The sequence below is a fragment of the Mesocricetus auratus genome, unplaced genomic scaffold, assembly GCF_017639785.1.
Source record: "Mesocricetus auratus isolate SY011 unplaced genomic scaffold, BCM_Maur_2.0 Super-Scaffold_100676, whole genome shotgun sequence".
In the NCBI taxonomy this organism is placed as follows: domain Eukaryota; kingdom Metazoa; phylum Chordata; class Mammalia; order Rodentia; family Cricetidae; genus Mesocricetus; species Mesocricetus auratus.
This window is the reverse complement of record NW_024429266.1, coordinates 51,364,482-51,387,864: the sequence shown is the minus strand read 5'-3', so window position 1 is coordinate 51,387,864 and position 23,383 is coordinate 51,364,482. Positions and strand designations below refer to the sequence as shown.

At 39.1% G+C, this 23,383-nt stretch overlaps 1 protein-coding gene across 1 annotated transcript; it reads left to right on the top strand.

Annotated features, from left to right (window-relative positions):
- Positions 1–582: 582 nt before the first annotated feature.
- Positions 583–17,540, top strand: Atp6v1g3 (ATPase H+ transporting V1 subunit G3). Its single transcript, XM_005073486.4, has 3 exons — positions 583–727; positions 11,074–11,174; positions 16,016–17,540. Exons 1-3 carry the CDS (start codon positions 646–648, stop codon positions 16,187–16,189), a joined length of 357 nt encoding a protein of 118 aa, XP_005073543.1. The 5' UTR covers positions 583–645; the 3' UTR covers positions 16,190–17,540.
- The last annotated feature ends 5,843 nt before the right edge of the window (positions 17,541–23,383 follow it).

Here is a 23,383-nt window from a genome sequence, read left to right as displayed (position 1 = left end):
CTTAAATTAACTTCAAGTGTGTGGTAATAATATCTCTTATTGTTGATTTAGACACTGTAGTGAGGCCATCGTGAACCACAGCAAAGCACCACAAGAGAAGGACACAATGTGCCCCATTTGCTCTTTCTTTCCTATCACCTGAGGCCTGGAAGAGAATAGGTCCTCTCCAACAAAGCCAGAAAATCTGCCCCCTCAAAGAAGGAAAATCAATTTCCCTCAAGCAAATATTTCCTCAATCGGAGACAGAGAAAGGCCCGAGCCAAGTAGTATAGGCACCAGGAGCAGGGGGATGCTGCAACCTGAAATGTAGAGCAGCAACAACGCAGCATTTGGGGATGTATGACGGACTAGTGTACCTAAAGATGCCTGGCCCATTCCTTTGAAGTAAACTCAACAGCCCATTAGAGGTGCCTTGTTTATATAGAGTTGATGTCTCTTAGAGTGACTACCTTGTTTTTCTGGATTCCTCCTTGAGCTCACCTTGGCACTTAACTCTCTGGTTCAATCAGGCAAGTTTGGGACAAACAGCTCAGTGTTTGTTCACTGTTGGCAAAACAAGCTGAATTCTGTGGTGATCCATTAGAGGGTAAAAGGAGCTGTGTGTCCCAGTTTCCACAGAAGTCACCTTCCTTGGAGCAAGGCACCATGACCAGCCAGTCTCAGGGGATCCAACAGCTCCTGCAGGCAGAGAAAATGGCCAAGGACAAGCTAGAGGAAGCAAAGAAGAGTAAGTGTCACCTTGTCACCTGTGAGGTTTTGATTAAAAAAAAAACTACAGAGGGATGATGGAGAGGACTATGGGCTTCTTTTTCAGGCAGATCTGCATTTAAAGTGTGGTGTTACCACTTTCCCTGTGAAAGCTTAAGGCATTCTCAGGAACTACCCTGTCACACATTCCACACTGCCACAGCAGGGACGGGGGGGGGGGGTCGTCTTGCTAATTGGGATGTTTCCTGAGAGGCCCTGTGCTAAATGTATAACTCTAGGTTAATAAGGTTATGGATGTGGGCTTAAGCCTGCCTCTGCATCTTCCTTTACAACCCCAGTTTGTACAATACTGTGAAATGGCTAAGAGACGGGCATTGTTCAGATCAAGTTACTAGACAAAAGCAGATTACTGAAGTTTGTAAGCATCATTTACAGTTCGGTTAAATTGGGATAATTTTTAATAGCTAGTTTTATCTCTCTGGGTACCTTTTACATCCTTGTATTTTAAATGTTTCTGTTTTATTCTCCTTCAATACCTTCCTATTTAATCATACTTCTATATATTTGCATGTGAGTATCTTGAATAAACTTCAGTTTTATTCCTACTGTCATTGACATTCACAGTGTGAATAAGGCATCAATATTATTCCATTTCATGAATACAAAAAAGAGGCTTTATGATTTGTCCAAGGTAATATTTTAAAAATTGAAAAGTGTCACCCACTTTGCTCAGTATTTGTTTATTCTTTCACAATGATCTTTGTACCAAGAGAGGAGATGATGCTAAGAGGCATTTTATGTCATGCTCAGGGTCATACAGAGAAGACTTCCTGGATCATGTTTGAGTCTGCAGCTAGCTCCTAAACAAGGCAGTATAGAAAGTTTATATCATTTTTATACAAGACCAACTTCTTGAGTTCCAGTTCCCTAAACCAAGATTTATACTTTTCCAGGATTCTAGCTAATATCATGTACTGTCTAATTGATAACAATTTGAGATGCCATTCATCTTCATCATGATTCTTTCATCTGTGTCTGCCAATAGATTCAGTGTTGCTTAGGTAACTTTCTGGATGACAGAACGGAAGCAGGTAGGCAGTGTTCATTCATCCCTCAGATGTTTACAGTGATGGTAAAGCCATTTTTCTTTCTTATGCTGAATTGGTTTCTGAACACTCAGCCATGTGAGCACCAAGAAATGAGAAGACTCTAGTGGGGTTGACAGCAAAGGCAGGGAAGGAGGAAGCTATGTGAGAAACCATTACTGACATTTCTACATCCTCTTCCGATGACAAAACCATGTATGCAATCACAGGATGGCATGAATGCAGTAATTTTGTAGAAAGCCAAACAATCTAGAACCTACCAGTTTAAACAGTCTAGAAAATTCTCATGCCTTATATTCAAATTTCTCTACTCACATTTAAAATATCTGGAAGATCAAAATATTATAAGACACAATAGTTATGCTGTCTTTGCTTCAAGGATGGTATCGGGAACATGCCTGGTCAATATTTTTCTGTGATTCCCATAAACCTTGTCAACTCCCTTCTCTATTCAAAGTACTTAAAGAAGAAATATTACTAATTATGCAAGTTGTTTATGGGTAAGCGCCACTGAGGGCATTGTGCCTTTGAGTTTGTAATGAAGATAGATAAAAGCCCAACTTCCTTCTCTTTCTTCAGTGAATATGCTGACCTTGAGTAATCATTTCTCAGAAATCATATTAAAATACTTGTTGTCTGTGCTCCAGCTATTTTGTTAGCTGAAAGCTTCATGTATGTGTATGCACACAAATTTATTTTACATCCTATGTCTTAGCTCATGAATAAAAATAATATAAATAATAAAAATAAAAATAATCACCTAATCAACCTATAATAGTAAATAGTTCAAATTCTAACATATTTGGAAACATATTTTGACTTTCAACACTGGTGATCTAAGATTTACAGAGTATATCAGTGTGTCCTCTTTGTGTCATGAAGAGGCCTGGGGACAGGTTGCCCCCAACATGGTTCTCCCCTCACGGTCAGCAGGAGGTGGCAGTTTCATTATAGCAGCACCCATCTAACTGAGTTTTAAGTGATCTGTGGCAAAGAAAAATACCACTTTATGCACGTGGTATGTTGACCCTCATCTCAAGTTTCCATAGTTTCTATTTACTCCACTCGGTTGGGTGAAAATGCTTGTCATGTTCACTAGTTCTAAGCTCTGTTGATGGAACCTCAGAAGTCGACATCCAGTCCTCCTTATTGAACTACTTGGTGAGCTAAATGCTAAGTGAATACCGATCCAAATGAGACAAAGGAATGGCAGAGGCACGTACACTCACCATTTTAACAAGCACCTATACTTCGTTTTTTTCCATAAAAATGTTCGTTTGCAAATGTGAATTTTATGAAGAATGAAGATTCAGAATAAGGGTGATAATAGATCACCACCTCATTCTTAAATTCACTTATTTGAAAGTCAGAATCTCAGAAATTGCTCCAGTGGAGTAGGTGAGTGTCCATTTACAAGAAAGAGAAACAGAGGCATGGGCAGAAGGGAAGGGAGGAAATAAAATAGGAGATGTAGACATTCTTACAGGAAAAAGTAATCAGCATAGTTTGCCATTTCAGGAAATTCAAAAGCAAAGAGGTGTATGTTATGCTGGAAAAAAATTCATCTAGTCCATTAAGGAGGGTTGTCTGAGATCCCAGCAAAGCTGTTACATAATAGAATTATAAAGACTTGGAGAAGTAGATAAAGAACTTTAGAAATGATGCACCAGGAATTCTCCCAAAGTTGCTGAGGACTATAGCAACCGGCTTTCAAGACCCTCACTGGTGATTGACAGAGATGGTTTCAGGAGAGTAGGTGGGACTGCAGATCAGCTGGAAAAGCCTGGTTATGCGGCAACAGAGAAGAAAATCCATTCACTCGATTGAAACGTCTGTGATTCTTCATATAAATTATTTTGCATCTCTGAGCTTCAGGCATTAAAAACATAGATGTTATATGGCTATATTTGTCTCTATTATCTGACTAATAACCAAAATATTTGAAGAAGAAAAATGTGTATGTGTTTGTGACTGCAAACTGAATACAGAGAATTATTTTGTTTTTAATACCCACTCTTGTGTATAGTGCTGAAGTAGAAAAATTAAAAAATAATATAGAGTAGAGGAAAGCAGTCTGATCATTCCTGTTTAGTCCTGCTACCAGGTCTAAGTCTACATCTCCTATGCAGGGAAACCTTGACAGAGAAGCTTAAGCTGATAGTAAGACTCTCACACATATTCTTACCCAATAAGCAGCCATGGTGCTTATAAAGGGACTATCAGGCTTACTGTACTTTGTCATACTTGGAGTCAGCATTCTCTCTATATATTGTTAATTAATCAAAACAGAGGTGATATATTGCTCTAAGACAAGTTACAGTTTTACAAGGGAACATCATAAACTAGTCCCAGAGGTCCAGATCTGGGCATTGAGCTGAGACTTCGCTCAGAATTAAATTAGAAATCCAAGGTACCAGCATCAACAGGAGGGCAGGAGACTTGTCCTTCTCTGAAATGCATGATAGTTTTGTGAGGCTGGCTCTTTTGATATGTTCACATGTATGAAGTTCCACATCATACAAAGAGCCTGTATTTTTAAACCATCTTATAATATGTGCCAAGACTTTGCACAAACATTTCAGTCACCTTCTGTTCAAGCTATAGAGAATGGTTAGTGTGCTGCATTATAGGATATACACCAAAAGATATGATAATCCCATAAATATTCACACCTGGATATGAGAAAAAACAAGCAAGAATTTGAAGACCTCCTTGAAGCTACAGAATGAGTAAAGGACACACCCTATGTCTCTTACCAAGCTCAGTCCTCCCTGCCAGGAGTTGCCCTGCCTGCTACAAATCTGACTTCTGCTTCTTAATGTCTTCATGGTCCCAGCAGGTCACCTCCTTACCTGACTGTGCCCACTTCCTCCATCTCAAACAGTTCTGTGAACAAAGCCACCTCAGGACATGATCTTGTTAACAGAGGTTAACACAAATATTTGATACTTCATTCTACATAACAAGAGCCCAGGAAATCTCATTTATTCATATTTCTTCAAAGAATAGACAAAATTGCCTTTCAATGAACATCAACATGCTCATCTTCATAAGCATGATCTTCTGTCCTCTGAGTCTACCTTTGAATCATTCATTTTGTTGCAAAACATACACGAAACACCAATGCTTTCTACTTAGCTAACATCAACTCACAGAGTCCTTCAGTCTTGTGTTTGTGGCATATTAACTGCCATTTCTCATAAGGCAGCAATTCACCCATTTGTTTCCAGATCTGAAGATAATCAGATTATTTGAGCAAGCTCCCTTATTTAATCAAATCTTCAGTCTGCAACTAGATGTTTTGCTTCACGTATACGTGACTTTTAATAAACTAATAAAATAAAACCTTATATAAAATTTCATGGCCCTGTCTTATATACTTTGCAAGCCTGTAAATATGTCCCCCTTCTTTATAATCCACAAACTAACAGAGTATTTCTTGAGTATATCGTGCTCTCATATCTTTGAGTAGGCCATATAAAACTATGTAACGTTTTTGTCTAGTAACAGCATTTGGTTGTATTTAATCCAAGATTTGTGGAGTTTTCTTGTAATTTTAAAATAGGAAATGTAACTGAAAGGAAAGTACATTAGGCTATCGAGGAATATACATGTGAAGGGAATGAAGCATATGATGACTTGGTAGCAATCATGGTCACCAAAGATAGCATTGCTCTTAGTCATGTTTTGTTCTCTTCTTCTTCATGATGGCTTGTTTATTTTTCCATTGATTTTTTAACAGTTGTGAAAAATAAGTCAAGAAGGGTTTATCATCATGCTAACAAGGGCCCGAAACCAAGAATATTCTTCTAGGTAGGCTAGCTTCTCCTTAGCACACCATACTTCCCACCTCAGGACCCATTGTGCTTGGTGTCCCTTCTACCTGAAGGAAAATTTTCCTTCAGGTAGCTGAGGGACCATTTGTCTTATTCCTATGCTAACTTGCCATTTCATCCAAGAAACCTCATTTATATTAAACACAACCTGTCACAATTTCTTTCCACCCTTAGACTCCTTTATTCTTCATGTGCTCAATATTCCTGTCATGTTGTGTACATATTATCTACTCTCTGTCTCCTGAATTGCATTCAAAATACAGACTGATAACAAGGTGTGTGACCTTCCACTGCTGTAACAAAAGATGTAGCCTAGCACATGACGGGCACTAGATATCCAGCAATATTAACTGACCGGGAGTCTCACTTCAGTTCTCTATGGTATGTATACTGTCAGTTATGCCCTTCTCTCTTTTAGTTTTCCTTACTTCTCTACCATATGCCTTTTTCTTGAAGATTCAGTGTTGGTATTGCCCTCTTTTACATCCTATATACACTCCTTTGATTTTTGCCTAAACACCATTGCCACAATTAGCACATACAAAGACCTATATGACTGACATGTAAATTTTCTTCACTCGTAATCCATCCTCCTGAACTGCAGACTTAGAATGTCCAACTATATTCTGATTATCAGCTCTTGGATGTTCTCAGGGACACTTTCAGGAGGCTCTCTAGTAACACTCAGGACCTGTCTTTATATCAGTGTGTCTCACCTAAAGGTATTCAGAATCATTAAACAACTATTTTTGCTCAGCACTTCCTTAATATCTTTTGCTAATCTTCAAGATGACTCTATGTAGTAGATGTTCTACAGAAGTCTATATAGTAGACTTCTGTCTGGATGAGAACAGAGACTCAGAAATTCTAAGTGACCGGCTCATATTTTCAAAGTTTTCACTTCTACATGATACTTACTACATGATTCTGATTCCCATCTAAGGTGATAAAAAAAAGAAGCCCCATTTTCCCCGTACAGAGTTGTCTTTGTGTCTCTAGTACTTATTTGGGGCTTAGGACACTCAGTTCCTTGGCCTGGTATAGGCATGCAGCTAATGAGTCTGCCTTTGAGCATTGCCTTCCATTTCCTACACAAAACCACTTTTAGCTTGCCCCCAATAATGTTTTTAATTCTTTCCCCACACATTGGAACATCACTCCAGATACCTCCACCTGCCTTTTCTTCCCCAGAAGAGAACATTACAGAATAACTCTAAGTAATGACAGGTTAAATGTAGAACAGTTTTTGTCTGCACAGCAGGTCATACATATAAAATTGACCGATTTTATTCAGTGGAGTTATTTACAATGTCTCTCAAACTGGCTTAGAACAGTCTTCTGTCCTATTCCAATTCCCTGCTTACCCTGTCCATCCTTATAGCTGTCCAGGCTCCCTCCACAGTTCTTCTGAAGTTCCTCCAATAGTCTTTTTGGAACCCATGTTAAAGCTGTCTGTTGAGACCCCTGGCATATAATGTTAGCATAAAGACACAGAATGATGGAGTGAGGTTGGGGTGAAGCCCCTCTGTTCCAATGATTTTTTCAATAATTGCAGAGCAAATAGAACCAATATTTATGTGTCCTTATTTTCCAAGTAGGATCTTGTATACTCTTTAAGATTTTGTGTGTTTGATAATGCTCTTCATGGAAGTTAGGGCAGGATTACATAATTCCACACTGTGTTGAATTAATACCACCTTTTCCATGGCAAGGACTAAATCCACATGTGCATTTTCTGTGTCTGGCTCTATGCTTGTAGAGGAGGTAGTCAAGAATCGCTGAACAAAAAATGGAAGACTAAAGGAAGCCCATTCATTCTGGAACCACTCTGCAGCACCCTTTTGAACATTATTTAAAATCTTGATGCATACAGTGAATACATTTTCTGAACCAAAAATTAGAACTCTTGGTCTTATAAGCCTATATATACTTATAAGTGTTATGGATGCATAAATTTAACTGTTATATATGGTTATAAAAGATAGGAATTTCTTTTGTTTCACAGTAACTGTGTTTTAATGCTTAACAAATAGGTATACTTTCAAATTTTGGCACTCTTCCCATACACAGAGAGAAGCGAGCTAGAGGTTAATATGAGTGGATTTGATGCATGCATTTCGCTTCACCTCTAACTAAAGCATCAACTTTAGGCTTCCATTTCTTCCACCAGGTTAAATCAGGTGTAGCATGTGCAGGCTCTCACACAGCAGCAGCTGCTGAGTCTATCCAGAAAATTGCTGGGCCAGCAGTGATTTCCTGTGGCTCTCCTCTGTAATTGAATGAGAACCAGCAGGTGACTGGTGCCTTGACAGGGGAATCACAGACAGGCTCCAAGCCTGTCACTAGGTGGTGGAGCCTCTTAGGGCAGTGCTGGATTCTGCTCAGGGATAGGGCACACAGACCTGTTCCTTCTATTATCTTTTCAATAAATGTACCGGAGTCATAACTTTGAAACCAGTAATTTTACATATTATGGGATCAAGGTAGCGAAAGACGATGTTTTAACACATTAAGTTTGGAAAATAATTATGTATCAAATCATTATCACTTAAGAAAATAGTAAAGTAAGTTTGTATTTTTATCCTGATGCTAATGACAAGATGTGACAAGAGCTTCTATATAAATAGGGTGTGTTTGTTGCCATGAAGTAGGTAGAGTCATAATGTCCTGAAGCAGTTGGCAGCAAGCATAAAGTAGGCAGAAGGAAAGTCTTGCTGTTAGTGTTTCACTAAGCCCAAGGAATCTCAAAATTAGTGTCCATCAGACTTTGTATTTAAAGAAATTGAAAACAAGGCTAATTATCTATTCTGAAAAGTGTTAGCAAGTTCCAGCCAAGTGAATCTGTCTTTATTCTAAACACATTTTCAATGACTACTAAAACAACTTGTGCCCAGCCAGGAGAGAAATGTAGAAGCCATCTCCACCTGGCACAAATGCTACAAAGGTACAAGCGACAAATAAAAGTTTTTATTAAGACTTTTTCTTCTTGTTGTTTCAGTGAGATGACTCGAAGTGTAAAAGCTCTTACCTGGGTAGGGCTGAATTTGAGTTTGATCCCACAGAAAGGTGTAAGGAAAGGACCCACTCTATAGAGTGAGTTGTCCTCTGATATCTACACATGTCTTGGCATGAGAACCCACATTCTCATATCCACTGCACAGATACACACACACACGCACACACACACACACACACACACTAATAATAATGATGATGATGATGATGATGATAAATACAATTAAAATTGTTTTAAACCCCTCTTGCTACTTAATGAGGTTTACTTATCTAGTTCAAACTGTGTATAGTATAACAGCAAAATTTGTAACCCAAACTTGAGATATGACCAGAGAATAAAACATGTCACGTAAACAAAACTACTGTATCTTAAATGACATTGAAAGGCAATAGATTCCAAGAGAGAAAATAAAGTTAAGAGTTTCTTGAAAGTTTTAATGCTACAGAGCATTCGTGCCTATCTCCTAGAAAGTTGAGGCTGGGGACACAGCGGCCATTATGATCAGTCTGTTGTCAAAAAAACATGTGCATGGCTAATGATGCCCATTGCAGTGTTTGTCTAAGACTTTCGTCTTACCTTGTCTTATGGCTTAAGGCTTACACCTTTGCTCTTAATAAAAAGAAAGGGGGTACTTAGCTAAATCGCCCAACCATTAAAAACAGTTGGTTTTACAGCCTCTTTCAAGTCCCCCCCAGAGAAAGCTACCATAAGAAAAACTACTTTGATGTGTTGTGGAGCTTAATCAGACATTCTAGAGTAGCAAATGGGAAGAAAAAGCTCCCAATAAAATGCCTTAAAACTTGAAAGTCATTTGGTAGAGTCTGAGCTGCAGTCTGCAGTGATTTTGGAGATCTGCCCGCACTAAATAGGATCCAGTTGGTGTGGATTGAAGGATGCCTGGCAACCAGTCAGGACAGAAAAATCGGACCAAATAATGTCTTTTTTGAGTAAATGACAGCTAAAAGCTGTTCTCTGGTTGTTACTGCTGTGAGTATGTGGGTAAATTTTTTTAATGTATAAGTCTGAAAGAGAGCTGTTACTCCATTCTCTAAAGGACCCAATTGAAGAAAAAAAAAACGAAAAAGTTGAATATTATTTTAATGAAGTTTGACATAATAGAATATGTATATTTATAGAATACACTCACACACACACACGTGTGTGTGTGTGTGTGTGTGTGTGTGTGTGTGTGTGTGTGTGTATGAAGGGGTATTCGTCAATCTGCTTTTAAAGTCATTTTCTGGGAACCAAACTTGTATTCTTTAGAAGATATGTGAGCGACCTTCAATGACTGAGCTATCTCTCCATCCAAAATATTTATTTTTATTATTATTTTTAAATGTGTCCCTGTGTGTGAACCTGTACACATGATGAGTGCACTAACAGATTTACACCTGTTCATATGATGTGTGCACTCGCAGGGTTACACCTGATCATGTGATTTGTGTGCTCACAGGGCTACACCTGATCATGTGATGTGTGTGCTCACAGGGTTACACATGAGCATGTGATGTGTGCACTCACAGGGTTACACATGAGCATGTGATGTGTGCACTCAGGGTTACACATGAGCATGTGATGTGTGCACTCACAGGGTTACACATGAGCATGTGATGTGTGCACTCAGGGTTACACATGAGCATGTGATGTGTGCACTCACAGGGTTACACATGAGCATGTGATGTGTGCACTCAGGGTTACACATAAGCATGTGATGTGCACTCACAGGGTTACACATGAGCATGTGATGTGTGCACTCAGGGTTACACAGCATGTGATATGTGCACTCACAGGGTTACACATGAGCATGTGATGTGTGCACTCACAGGGTTACACATGAGCATGTGATGTGTGCTCACAGGGTTACACATGAGCATGTGATGTGTGCACTCACAGGGTTACACATGAGCATATGATGTGTGCACTCACAGGGTTACACATGAGCATGTGATGTGTGCACTCACAGGGTTACACATGAGCATATGATGTGTGCACTCACAGGGTTACACATGAGCATGTGATGTGTGCACTCACAGGGTTACACATGAGCATGTGATGTGTGCACTCACAGGGTTACACCTGTGCACACGATACATGCACTCAGAATTTCAGGCAGTTGTGTGCCACTGGAAATGGGGGCTGGGAGATCCTCTACAAGAGCAGTGCTAGCTCTTAACTGAATACTACAGGTCTGGTGGGTGGGGCACACCTTTAATCTCAACACTCAGGTGTCAGAACTAGCCAGATCTCTGTGAGTTTTTGTCTAGTCTGGTATACAAAGCAAGTCACAGACCAGGTAAGGCTACATAATGAGACCCTATATCAGAAGAAAATAATTTTTCCAATCATTTACGCTTCTATAAGTGATAAAAAGAAATCTGTTACTTCTGCTGCTGTTAATTCTCAGGAAAAGGAAAGCGACTGAAGCAAGCTAAGGAAGAAGCCATGGCTGAGACTGACCAGTACAGAATGCAGAGGGAGAAGGAGTTCCACCTGAAGCAGTCAAAGGTGAGGAAGAGGTCAGCACTGACTGACAGGTGCTCTGATGAGTGTTCCTGTGTGTAAGGGCTAAGGCAGAATAATAGAATAATCTGCTTGGGATTCAGCAAGTCTAGCTTAACCAAGGCTGAACATACAGCCAAATCTTTTTACTAATTTCACTTATATGCATTTTTGTCAAATAGGAAGGCCACTCAGTTGCTATCTGACATATAGTGGGTATTCACGTTCATATCCTCAAAGAGACACCTGAAAAGACTGGCTTGAAGTATTCTTACCATAGAAATGTGCATTTTGTGGGTTGGTGCTCACTAACAGAATCAGTGACTGGTGTGCAGGCTAAGATGCAAAATGAATTTGTTAGGCCAGCTCTCTTTTAGCAGATTCATGTAGACACCAGTCCTAGTGTTTTGGTGCCACACGTACTTGTAATCCCAGACTCGGGAAGTGGAGGTAAGAGGCTCAAGGCATCCTGACCCTGTTTCAAAAGCTATGAAACAAAGAAAGATCTTGGTATTTCCTTATGATTCCTCCGCAATTAGATACACTAATTCAGTAAAATTTCCATTTAAATAAAAACAGAAGCCTGGATTTTTTCATGCTATCATTTTTTAAGTGTATGAAGTTTGTAGTGAAAGTTGAGTGCATGATGGTGCTGGAGAGACTGGTCAGTATTCAAGTCTTGCTCCCCTTCCAGAAGACCAGGGTTCAATTCCGAGCACCTCTATCTGGCTGCTCAAACCACCTGCAACTTCAGCTCCAGGAGACCCAGCAGGTTTTTCTGGCTTCTGCATATACATGCACATGCACCTATAAATTAATAACAAAATAAAATAATAAATAAGAAATAAGAGCATGGTATTTTCAGGAAGGATACTATTCCAGGTTTCAAACAAGCCTAAAAGAAAGCATTCACCTCTATATATCAAAGGCAAGCTCATGTAATACATTTTGTCCCATTAAAATATGAATATAATACTATTTCGGAAACCTGCCATTGCAAAATGAAGCACAAGAGTTTAGAAATTCATTTACAATCTTTTTTAAGTGGGAAATACATGAAGAACTCACAGAGATACAAAAATTGGACCCAACTGTAAAAAGAAAAAAGTTTTGCTCAGTAAGTTATTTGTTTAAATAATTTTCCTTGTTAGGCTAAGAGTATAACTCAGTGGCAGAGCATTTGCCTAGCAGGTGTTAGGCCCTGAGTTCAATTCCCAGAACATACACACACACACACACACACACACACACACACACACACACACACACACACACCACATACATCTTGGCATACAGTGGATCAATCAGAAAAATTAATTATTTCTATAAATGTTTAGAAGCCAAAATTCTGAACTAATTCATATTCATACATATGAGTACAACCCTCAGGACTGGGATTTATGTTTTCTGTAGATCTTTAAACTTTTCTATTCTAATTGTACTAACTCTTTTCTTCCTAAGGACACAAAGAATCCAAGTAACATGGGGCCTTTACTCATACTGTTCTTGGCTTTGTAGCCCTCTTCTATTTAGACATTCTCTTCTTTCTTTATCCGTGTTCAACTGTTAGCCTCTTTTCCTGACTACCTTATCTGAAGTAACCTCTTTGGAAAATAATATTATCTTTGCTTTTTTCATAGCATTTGTCACTATGTGATATATTGTATATTTGCATTCATTGCAGTTGTCCATTATTCTTTCTAGACCATAAGTCTAGAAATTGTGCATTCTTGTTGTGTTCTCTTATTTTCCTAGATTTCCTACTACTGCTCCATAGTGGACGTTCAGTAGACCCTTGTTGAACTAACAAATCAGTAAGCATTCTCTGTCCTCATCCTTGCTAGCAAGGTCTGTCATGAGAATGACAGACTAGAAGAGACAGGACAGCCCTCACCAACAGCCAGCCTTGATCGTCTTCTGTAGGTGCTTCTGGAATGGCAATACATCTAACTTTTAAGTAAAAACAAAACTGACCATAGTTTAGAAAGTGCTTGGTTTAAAGCCTGTGAACCCCCCCCCCTTGAAGGATTCAATCCAATGTAAATCTAACTGGAGATTTGCTCTCTGATTTGAACAATAATTAAAACTCCTCATCACTCTAGAATAGCCTCCCAAGCCAATTTTACAGTTAAGTGATCAAAAGTAATGCACTTAAGAAAGGAACCAGAGCCTGTGCTATATCAAGCGTAGTATAAAACCATCTTTGCAGGTCTTCTCTGGGATGGTCTCCTGGTGTCAGCACCTTGTCCTATCTCTTCCCCCGAAATATTTACATTATAAAGTAAAGTATCAAGTGTTGAAAGCTCTTAACTCAGCATCAATACCCGGCTATAAGGCTATACACGGGGTTGCAAAAATGGTTGAAAATGGGCACATAAAAGTTAAGTGACAGCACTCTTAGCCTACATGTATCATGGCATACTATGGAATGATCAACTTCCAATTTATAAAATGCCCCAAATTTTCAGACTTTGGACAATGTGAACTACAAAACACAGGACCTGAGTTATCTGTAAGACCTGGGTAGCCCCTCACTTCAGTAATATGTACTGAGCATAGGCAATAGTTTGACAGTTATTTACCTTTCTTTTTTTAACCACATAAGACTTCTAATTGAATCTTTGGTTCAATTTTGTGGACTTCTACTGATGACACTGGATCTAAAATTTTAAAAATGCATTTTGTGGAGCTGTGTTGTTAAGTAACCTCAAATATTTTTAAACATAGAATAATCTCCATGTGTATCACTTCTTTTTTTTTCATTTTGTTAAAGTGCTTTTACTGAGGTTGAATTCACATACAACAAAATATCCTCATGCAAAATATACATGTTCATAAGCTTTGAAAATTCATAAACCCATGAAGCTATCACAAATGTAATCTATAATAACCTCATAATCCAGATGTTTATCTGTACCTCTTTTTTTTCTTCCTTTTTTAAATTTAAGTTAGAAACAAGTTTGTTTCACATGTCAATCCCATCTTCTTCTCCCTCCTCTCCTCCCCAACCCTTCCCCCCCAGGCCCCCCAGTCCTCCACCCAATCTCCACTCTGGATCCCCAGGTAGAGTGAAGCCCTTCATGATGGATCTCCAGAGGCACATCACTTCTTACACACTCAGTTACCATAATCCCTTTTACTTAAGGTTATCTTGGCTCTTATGTACTGTAGCTTCACAGAGTCACATTCTCTGTTTATCTGGTGCCTGGAATATAAACAGGAAAGATCTTAGACCCAACAGCTGGGATTGTGTCTCATTTCAAATTTAGGAACCAAAAAGGTTCTAGATTATAGAGTTATAGTGACCTAACAACTCTACAACAAATTCCTGGGGTTGTATTAAATACATAGCTACTAAAACAGAAAATGGAAACCCTCAATAGTCTTGCCTTAACAGACCCATGTTTAAGAAAGGTCAAGTAGGCAGTGGTGGTACACAACTTTAATCCCAGAACTTGAGAGGCAGAGGCAGGTGGATCTCTGTGAGTTCAAGGCCAGCCTGGTCTACAGAGTGAGTACCAGGATAGGCTCCAAAGCTACAGAGAAGCACTGTCTCGAATCACCACCACCACCCCCAAAAAAGAAGAGAAATAAGGAGAGAGAAAGAGAGAGAGAGAGAGAGAGAGAGAGAGAGAGACCACCACCCCCAAAAAAGAAGAGAAATAAGGAGAGAGAGAGAGAGAGAGAGAGAGAGAGAGAGAGAGAGAGAGAGAGAGAGAGAGAGAGGTCAAGAAGGAAAGTATCTTAGTATCTAGCATCACAGGCATGAAATCCTGGGTTTAGTCTGCAGAACCCATAGATGGGACATAGTGACACAAGTACTCTGTAATTCAGCACTAAAAGATAGAGACAAGAGGATGAAGAAGTCAAGGTCATTATCAGATACATGGTGAGTTTCTTCCAAATATGAGCTACATAAGATCCATCCTCAAATAAAAGAGGAGGAAGAGAAGGAAGTAAAGGAGAGAGAAGAGAAAGAGAAGGATGAGAGATTGAGTTTAGAGAGAGATGAATTATAAGCAAAGTGTTAAATGCAGCACTGTTATCAATTGATGCCTTTCTTTGATACATTATATTTTAGGCAAATAATGACTTGATGAAGATGCAAATAGGTTCAAAAAATGAAAAATAAAAGGAATCACTGCTTAATAAAGAGCAATAGGAAAAATTTAACTGTCTAAAATTTAAAAGTGACTAAATGAACAAGCAAGATTCAATCTGAGTGAAAACTAGTTTATGAAAAAATTCTCAATATTATACCTGTTATTCTACATCACAAATATATATGTATATAATTATAATATATTTTTATTCTGAAAATTATAATATATTTTTGTTCTGAAAAAATTCTCAATATTATACCTGTTATTCTACATCACAAATATATATATATATATATAATTTAATATATTTTTGTCCTGTAAATTCAGGGAAACATGAGCTTAGTACTGTCTTCAACTCCACTTTCCAGAATTGGAATTCAGAAAGTAAACAAAAGGAAATTTTAGAATAGAATGGAAATTATTGAAAATACTTTAAATGTTATATAAAAGTGTGTGCAAGGCATACGGATTAGAAACTCAAGTGCAGGCTATGGAATAAGCTCACTGTGTCTTTAGAGAGGTTCATAATCTTGCCAGTTCCCAAAAGAAAGGAATCTAGTATGTGCACACACAGAGACACAGGCACAGACACACAGGCACACACACAAACACACACACACACACACACACACACAAGGCACATTCACACCATAGAACAATCATAAAAAAATATACTGAAGTTTATAAACTAATTTAATTTTAAATGGCATATGTTAAAATAAATCTCATCTTTTGCTTTCACAGATGATGGGCTCCCAGAGCCACCTCTCAGATGAAATAGAAGACCAAACACTAGAAAAGATAAAAGAGTTGAACAGAAGCTACAACAATTGTATGGAAAGCGTAATTAAGCAGTTGCTGAGCATGGTGTGTGACCTGAAAGCTGACGTCCATGTGAACTACAGAGCCACCAAGTGAATGCTCTTCATACTTCCCAGGAGACAGAGTGGGGGATCAGGTCTGTCAATATTAGGGATTGGAATTGTGTGTCCAAAGTTTATTGGACACCTGCAAACTTTCATGTATTAACAAATAAATAACACTGTGTCATAACTCCTGGCAATAGCTATGCCTCGTATTTAGTATGAAGCAAGCTAAGAAAGGGAGGGACTTGATTTTTGACACTTGAACAGAAAACAATCACCACAACCTTCCTAAGGTATAGTTTCACACTTCCTTTTATAGGCTTAGAAGCTGCTCTTTTAGGTATAATTCCTATATAATGATTTTAAAAGGAGAACACAGTTATGATCCTTATAAGCACCTAAAATGAATATGTCAAGACTTTAATTAGTCAGTGAGAAAACCACAGGATTTCATTGTTAGTACAAAAAAAATTCTAAAACCTTTGTAAGAACAGAGAAAAATAATGCTCAGATCACCTTAGGAAAAAAATGGATCCCATCACTGCTGCATTTACTTAACTGCAAGCAACACAGTTATTTTTATTTAAGCACATTTTTTAAAGAAAAAGTGATATGACAGTATAGATACCTGAATAAATTTCATAGTTTGTAAAGAAGTGAACCAACCTTCAACATAATGAATTAGTATGCCTTTATCTTGTTCTCTGTATTAAATGAGCTAAATTCCTGAGAGCTTGGAATTTTGTTAGTTCAATGTATAAATTATCTTAGTCCTAGTATGGAGAAATTGTTAGTTACATTTGCATAATGGCCATTAGAGCCTTGAGACTTTATCTGGAGTTGCCTGGGAAACAGTGGCACCTAGCTTCACCCTGGAAGTGTGACAGCTGTGTATAACCCTATCACTACAAAGCTGCCTCTCAGCAAGGCTTCTAGATATACACCATTGAGAATATTGAATACTAGCAGAACTGGATTTTGTTTTTGTTTTTGTTTTCAGACAAGCTCTCACTGTATAGCTCTGTCTGTCCTGGAACTTGCTCTGTAGACCTGACTTCAAACTCATTGAGATCCTCCGGCATTTGCCTCCTGATTGCTGGGATTAAGATACTCATCATTACTTTTACTAGTAGTGGATTTTCAAACACTATATGTCGAAAGTTTGTAATTCCAATGAAATCTGAAATAAGTAGACAGTATTATCATGTTTACACATTTTAGAATCTCAGAAACAGTCAACTTTATATTCAACTTTGATGGGCAAGAGAAAATTGAAATTCCTTACTTTTCAACTTTATAAATAAGGAAAACCAATCAGGTTACTTTCTGGGTTTTATGTAATAGTTTTCTCCATTACAAGAAGAGAACAGCTTATTCCATAATAAACATGAAAGTCCAAAACATTCCCAAGAAGCCTGTCTCTAATATGTATGTTTTACTTTAAGTAGAATAGATAACTAGTGTAACCGTCTCCATTGTCTCTCTGTTGAGAAATTTCCTCTTCAACTCAGATTTGGAGGACCCAATTATGGAGGGGGGGGGAAGAGAGATGGTGGAGGTTGGGTATATAAAGTGATAAGAGCTGCCCATTTGAAAGGTCATGATGTGGGCACATTTGAGCATAACTCGTGGTGTGCATTGTATGATGATATTTAGTTTTCTGTCTCATCTCATGAAAACTAAAAAGTCAATTTTCAGCATTTGGAATCTTAAGCATAGTATTCTAAACACAAGTTAACAAATTTCTGAGCCCACACAAGATTGTTTGGGAGAACCTAAACACTTTAGGAACACATCCAAGTTAGCACACGATTTTCTCACAAGTGAGACTGTGCCACACAGAGAAGGAAAAAAAATGAGAATTGGGTATTGGCAAACTGCATCTGTCCTGCCCCTTCCTATTGCTCCACACTTCCCACAGGCAAACTGCTCACTACCCCTGAACCTCAGGCTCTTTTCAGCCAAGAGGATGCAGAACGAGGGAGCTCTACTAAGCACATTAATATTTGATTCAATTATGGAATTGGGCTGATTTTAAAAACAGTGTTAACTACTTACAGCTTTCCCCCTTCACTAATTGTAGTGTTTATTAATTTCTTGATGCCCCCTGTCAATTTGAGATACTCTGCTGCCAGAAGTACTAACTCAAGCACTCTGGACTCTTAAGTAGCTCACATATTTTTATATTCAAAAACAGTTTCATATCTCTGTCACTGAATGACTCATTTCCCAGAACTCTCACATTCTCACAGATGGTACAGCTGCCAAGTTTTACTTTATTTACATATGAAAAGATTTCATATATTTCAGAGATAACCCACTTTGCAGAAAGCCTTTCCAGTCCCACCACAAGCCTCATTTTTGAGCATGTACTTATCTTTAAAAGACGTTTCTGTTCACACAGTTCTTCATAGAGAAATGACTACTCCTAAGCATATTTTAACTCTTTATTCTTACTGTGATCCTAAGTGCACACACTACAAAATAGGAAAGGACCCTCCTGGGCTCTTAGTCATCTTCACTATATCTGAAAAAAAACCTATGCTATTTGCCAAATTGGAGATAAGTGTAAAGATCACAATATTTTCCTCCATATTAGCAAGCATACATAAAGCCAAGAATTAGTTGGATGGTAATTCCTGTATGTAATATCAGAACAGGGGAGGACTGGGAAGCTGGGCTATGTGGTGGGACCAGGTCTCTGAAAAATGTAAGAGCCAAAACCTGTCATTGGTTAGTCACCACTATTGCTTCCTAGCTAGAAATAAGAAGTAGAGTACTGTTGGTTGCATATGCAAAGCCAAAGCGTTAGCTTATCATAGGTCATTCTAGAACTAGCACATCCTGGTTCAGCAAAAACACATATTAACTGAATTCAGCAGTCAGAATACCAATTGCTATTTGCCGAATTTTACCAGATAGGACAAGGTGATAACTGACTTGACTGCTGCTAAATCTTTAAGTAAAACAAAGCATATGTGTGACTCAAAGCCATCCAACCTCAACAAGAGATGGGAGCAGATCACTCATGGATAGCTACGAAAGTATAAAACTTGTCGGAGAAATAGTATTGTCATGTGAGGAGAAAATGTATCAGGTATACCTGGGTTGGCTTAGATTATGACTATCACAGCCATAGGAAATCATTTTAATTAATTTTTATTTAAATTACAAACAATCTTATTTTACATACTAATCCCAGTTTCCTCTTCCTCCCTTCCTACAAGTCCCTCACCAACCCCCATCCCATCCTCCATCCACTCCTCTGGGAGGGTGAGGCCTTCATGGGGGATCATGAGAGTCTGTCACATCACTAGGGGCAGGGCCTAGGCCTTCCCCCATATATCTAGGCTGAGAGAGTACCCCTGCAAAGGAAATGGGCTTCCAAGACCCATTTGTGCACTAGGGATAAATACTGGTTCCACTGCCAGAGGCCCTATTGACTGCCCAGGTTCCCCAAATGGCACCTACGTTCAGGAGGCCTGGTTTGTTCCTAAGGCATAGGAAACCTTAAATCATAAACTAGTTGAAATTCAAGGTCCTATTTGACATGAAGAACAGAGACAGGCAGTTTTGTAGAAACAGAAGCCTTTGGAGGGGAATACATAGGATTCGGATCACAAGCGTAGTGGCCTCACACACAGATAGGGACCCTTGCACTAACGCTGATGAGCAAGCAGCTCAGTAGATTAGCAGGAGAAAGATGAGTAAGCTCATGAGTAAGCTCATGAAATGCACTGAGAGTGAAATGATATGTGAGAGTGAATGGAACCTTCAAAAGAGGCAAGGTAGGTAAAACAAGGTTGTCTTTAATGTAAATAAAAAGCAATTTTAAAAAAGAGGTGAGGGAAAAAGGTCATATTTAGGAATTTAGAAGATAATTACGGTAGATTTGTAATAGGATCACCAGAAGTGTTTAGTACACAAAGGGACACTTCATTCTTTATCCTCTACTAAATCCTCACCAGGATTTGATTCTGCATCTGGAGTGGAACCAATATCATGCTTATGAAGTGAGGGTGGGAGTCTCTGGTGATGGCTGGGAAAGGGCAGATAGTCTGCCTGCTTCCACTTCTAGGCCCATCAACAAAGACCCCAGATCAGCATCCTTCCGCACTAAAACCAAGCTAGAATTCTTCTCAACAGTACAGCAAGCTCATGGTCCTAAATGAAAAGAAAGTTGTATATTAGAAGTAATGCACTAGAATAAAATACACACAGATCATTGAATGTAATGATTCTGCTTTATTGACCCCCACTGACCCTGCATGACTCTCCTACTTCCTGTTCTCAGATCCACACTCTCTTGAGGTCACCTAGCATTGCCATAGCAGAGAGGTAATGGTGTAATGCATTTCCTCTCTTCATAAAGTCTTTACTAACAACTTAGATAGCTCAGAGATCTTGCAACATGAGCCTGTTAGTTACTCATCGATCCTCAGTTGTTTACCTAAGCTTGTTGAATTCTTCCCTATCATATATATCTTCTCTATCATATACCTTGGATTCTTCACCCCACCACTCCAGTGACTTGAATTTTCAATAGTTTAAAGTCAGGTAAACCCTGAATGCATTATGTTCCTAGTACCCTCAGATCAACTGAATTCCTGCTTTGCTGTTGTAAGCAGAAGGAATATTTATTATGCTTATTGCTGAAAAGGAAGAGTAACACAAACTGGACTTGAATATCTGGATTCATATGTGGTTATCGAGTCTCGATAATCAGAATGGAAATTATTAAGGACAAAATGAGTAGACTGGTCTGAATAAGTCTTCTGAAGAAGGCTGTGTAGAGAGGTACAGAATCTCACTATAATGTTATGTGGTCAGTATATCTGAAGAACTATGAATTCATGTACACCTGTGTGTGTACATGTGCGAATGCATGTGTGTGCTCACATTTGTGCATGTATACATCCCTGTGTGTCCATGCAACTGTGTGTGCATGTGTGTGTGCCTGCGTGTATGTGTTCATACATATGTGTGCAGGTGTGCATGAATGTTCACATTCTCGTGTGTATGACTTTGTGTGTGTGTGTGAGAGAGAGAGAGAGAGAGAGAGAGAGAGAGAGAGAGTGCACCAACATCTGTACTTGTTTGTTTGCTCATTTGAGACAGTGCTGCTCTGTAGTTCAAGCTGGGCTTGAATTGGCACTTCTGCCTCTGTTTCCCAAGTGCTAGGAAGGCAGAAAGTGTCTTATTTGAAAAGTAAACTCTGTTGTTTCTTTATCTTCAGTTAAGTAAAATCCAAAGAAACAGAAGTTTGGGGGATCCTGTTTTATCATGCTAGCACTTCCATGGAAAAAGCGTTAAAGCTGTTAACTTGTTATTTTTATTAATGTGCAATCAATTAATAAGAACATATGTGTCCTGGAAGACAGTCCCCACAGATACTTAAATAGAGAGTCTAGTGAACATGAGCACGTTGCCAATATTCTGAAGCCCTGTTTCCTGGTGGAATTCACAGTTTGCTGTCACAGTTCAGAAAGATGCTTTCCTAAGCACAAATGTAAATATGTCCAAACACCCCAAATAAACCCATCAACACTGAATGCTATGTGAATATAAAGCCGACACAGGAGCTCTGGGTGGTAATAGCGCTGGAATCAGCAAGGCTTTAAAGAGCTCTGATTGTGCTGCTTAAAAGGTTCATAGACCGCTGCTTTCAAAACGACTTTCAAAGTCTGTGATGGCACGGAAAGGAAGGAGAAGTGATCAGGCGGGGAATGCTAGTCAACCTGAAAACACTCCCACCCCAACCATGGAATGAGCGATCCTGTCCAATATGTGTTAACCGGCACAGCTCTCATTAACTTAAGTATTTGCCAGAGGTGGAAAACTCACAACAGTACTATCTTCAGCAGTAGTAAGTGAAATATTAGCTTCATGGCCAGTTGATATGATGACATGCTGGTTTCCTCTCTTGGAATTTGTCTTCATCTCTTCTCTGCCTGACAAATCCCATTGGCCTTTTAACGTTTCTCTATCTGCACATTTATTCTGGCCCCTCGGAAAGCTGGAGGTGGCCGCCTGGGTGGCCTTGCAGTTCTTTAGTGGCTCTTTCTCTCCTATGTGCTCTTGGCTCCATTGTCACACCTCTCCCATATGTGACATCCATTCTGGCAGAGAATGACTTCTGCTCGCCTTCTCCCAGGACCCAACATGATGCTGAGAGCTTGACATTGGTAGATAATCAATGAGAGAATTTAATGCAACTCTCATCCAATAGTTACTGTCATGATGTGAGGATGTCAGAGATTACAAAATGCAAATAAGAATTTCACATAGTTTAAACTTACCACATTCTTAGAATCTCAAATTATTTTGCTAGAAACCCTAGGGAGGGCCTTGACATGTGGATGGCTCCCTGAGTAACAACACTTGCTACTCTTCCAGAGGGCCCAGGTTCAGTTCCCAGTAACCACACCAGACAGCTCACAACCACTTGTAACTTCAGTTCCAGAACAAGCACTCTTCTGGCCTCTGTAGCTACATGCACCCATGCAATGCTCATATACTCAGGCTCGCACACATATATACACAAAATGAAATAAAATAATATTTAAAAAAAGAACTAAGGGACCTGAAAAAAATGAGTGTGAGTATGGGGTCAGTCTGGTGTTTGATGGGGAAGGAGGGGCGTCATACCAGAGAAGAGATTAGAAATGACCAGATACAGAGAAGATAATGCAGATAAAACTAAAGAATCCTATTTAAAGAGAAATCTCACATTGTTGAAAAGCTCAGAGGTGGTTATGAAGGGCTTTCATGCCATTGGAGAAAAGGGTGTTCTTCACTTGTAATACACAGGGCTCCAGGGAAGAGCTTTAAGGAGCACAGTAGTGCAGTGTGGAATATCAAATGTACCCTCCAGAAGCTTGCAAGAAAGGACAGACCTAGAGACAAGGGCTTCACATAGGAGGCTACTATAGCAAGCCAAGTGGGTGCCAAGTAGGTCCTTATCTACAGCTAGAATGTACATAAAAACAGGGAGAGATGATAAAGAGGAAGAACTTGCGTCATTAATGTGGCTGGCTGAGCATGCAGAATGCTCAAGAACAGCAAATAGAAAGACTGCAGTTAGCAGGAAGAAACAGCCTGCCCATGAGGACTACGGGCATAAGCCCGAAGCCCACAGGCCTACACCTACATGCTGGTTTGCTCACTCCAGGGCATAGATCCATGTTGTACCCATGTAACCAGTGAAACAAGTACTAGTTCTGTTCCCTCATTCACAACCAAGAGT

Excerpts from the sequence above, each read along its gene's own strand:
- Atp6v1g3 (XM_005073486.4), top strand. The coding sequence starts at position 646 with ATGACCAGCCAGTCTCAGGGGATCCAACAGCTCCTGCAGGCAGAGAAA. Across the intron at positions 728-11,073 it reads GCTAGAGGAAGCAAAGAAGA|GAAAAGGAAAGCGACTGAAG; the intron begins GTAAGTGTCACC and ends GTTAATTCTCAG. Across the intron at positions 11,175-16,015 it reads TCCACCTGAAGCAGTCAAAG|ATGATGGGCTCCCAGAGCCA; the intron begins GTGAGGAAGAGG and ends TTGCTTTCACAG.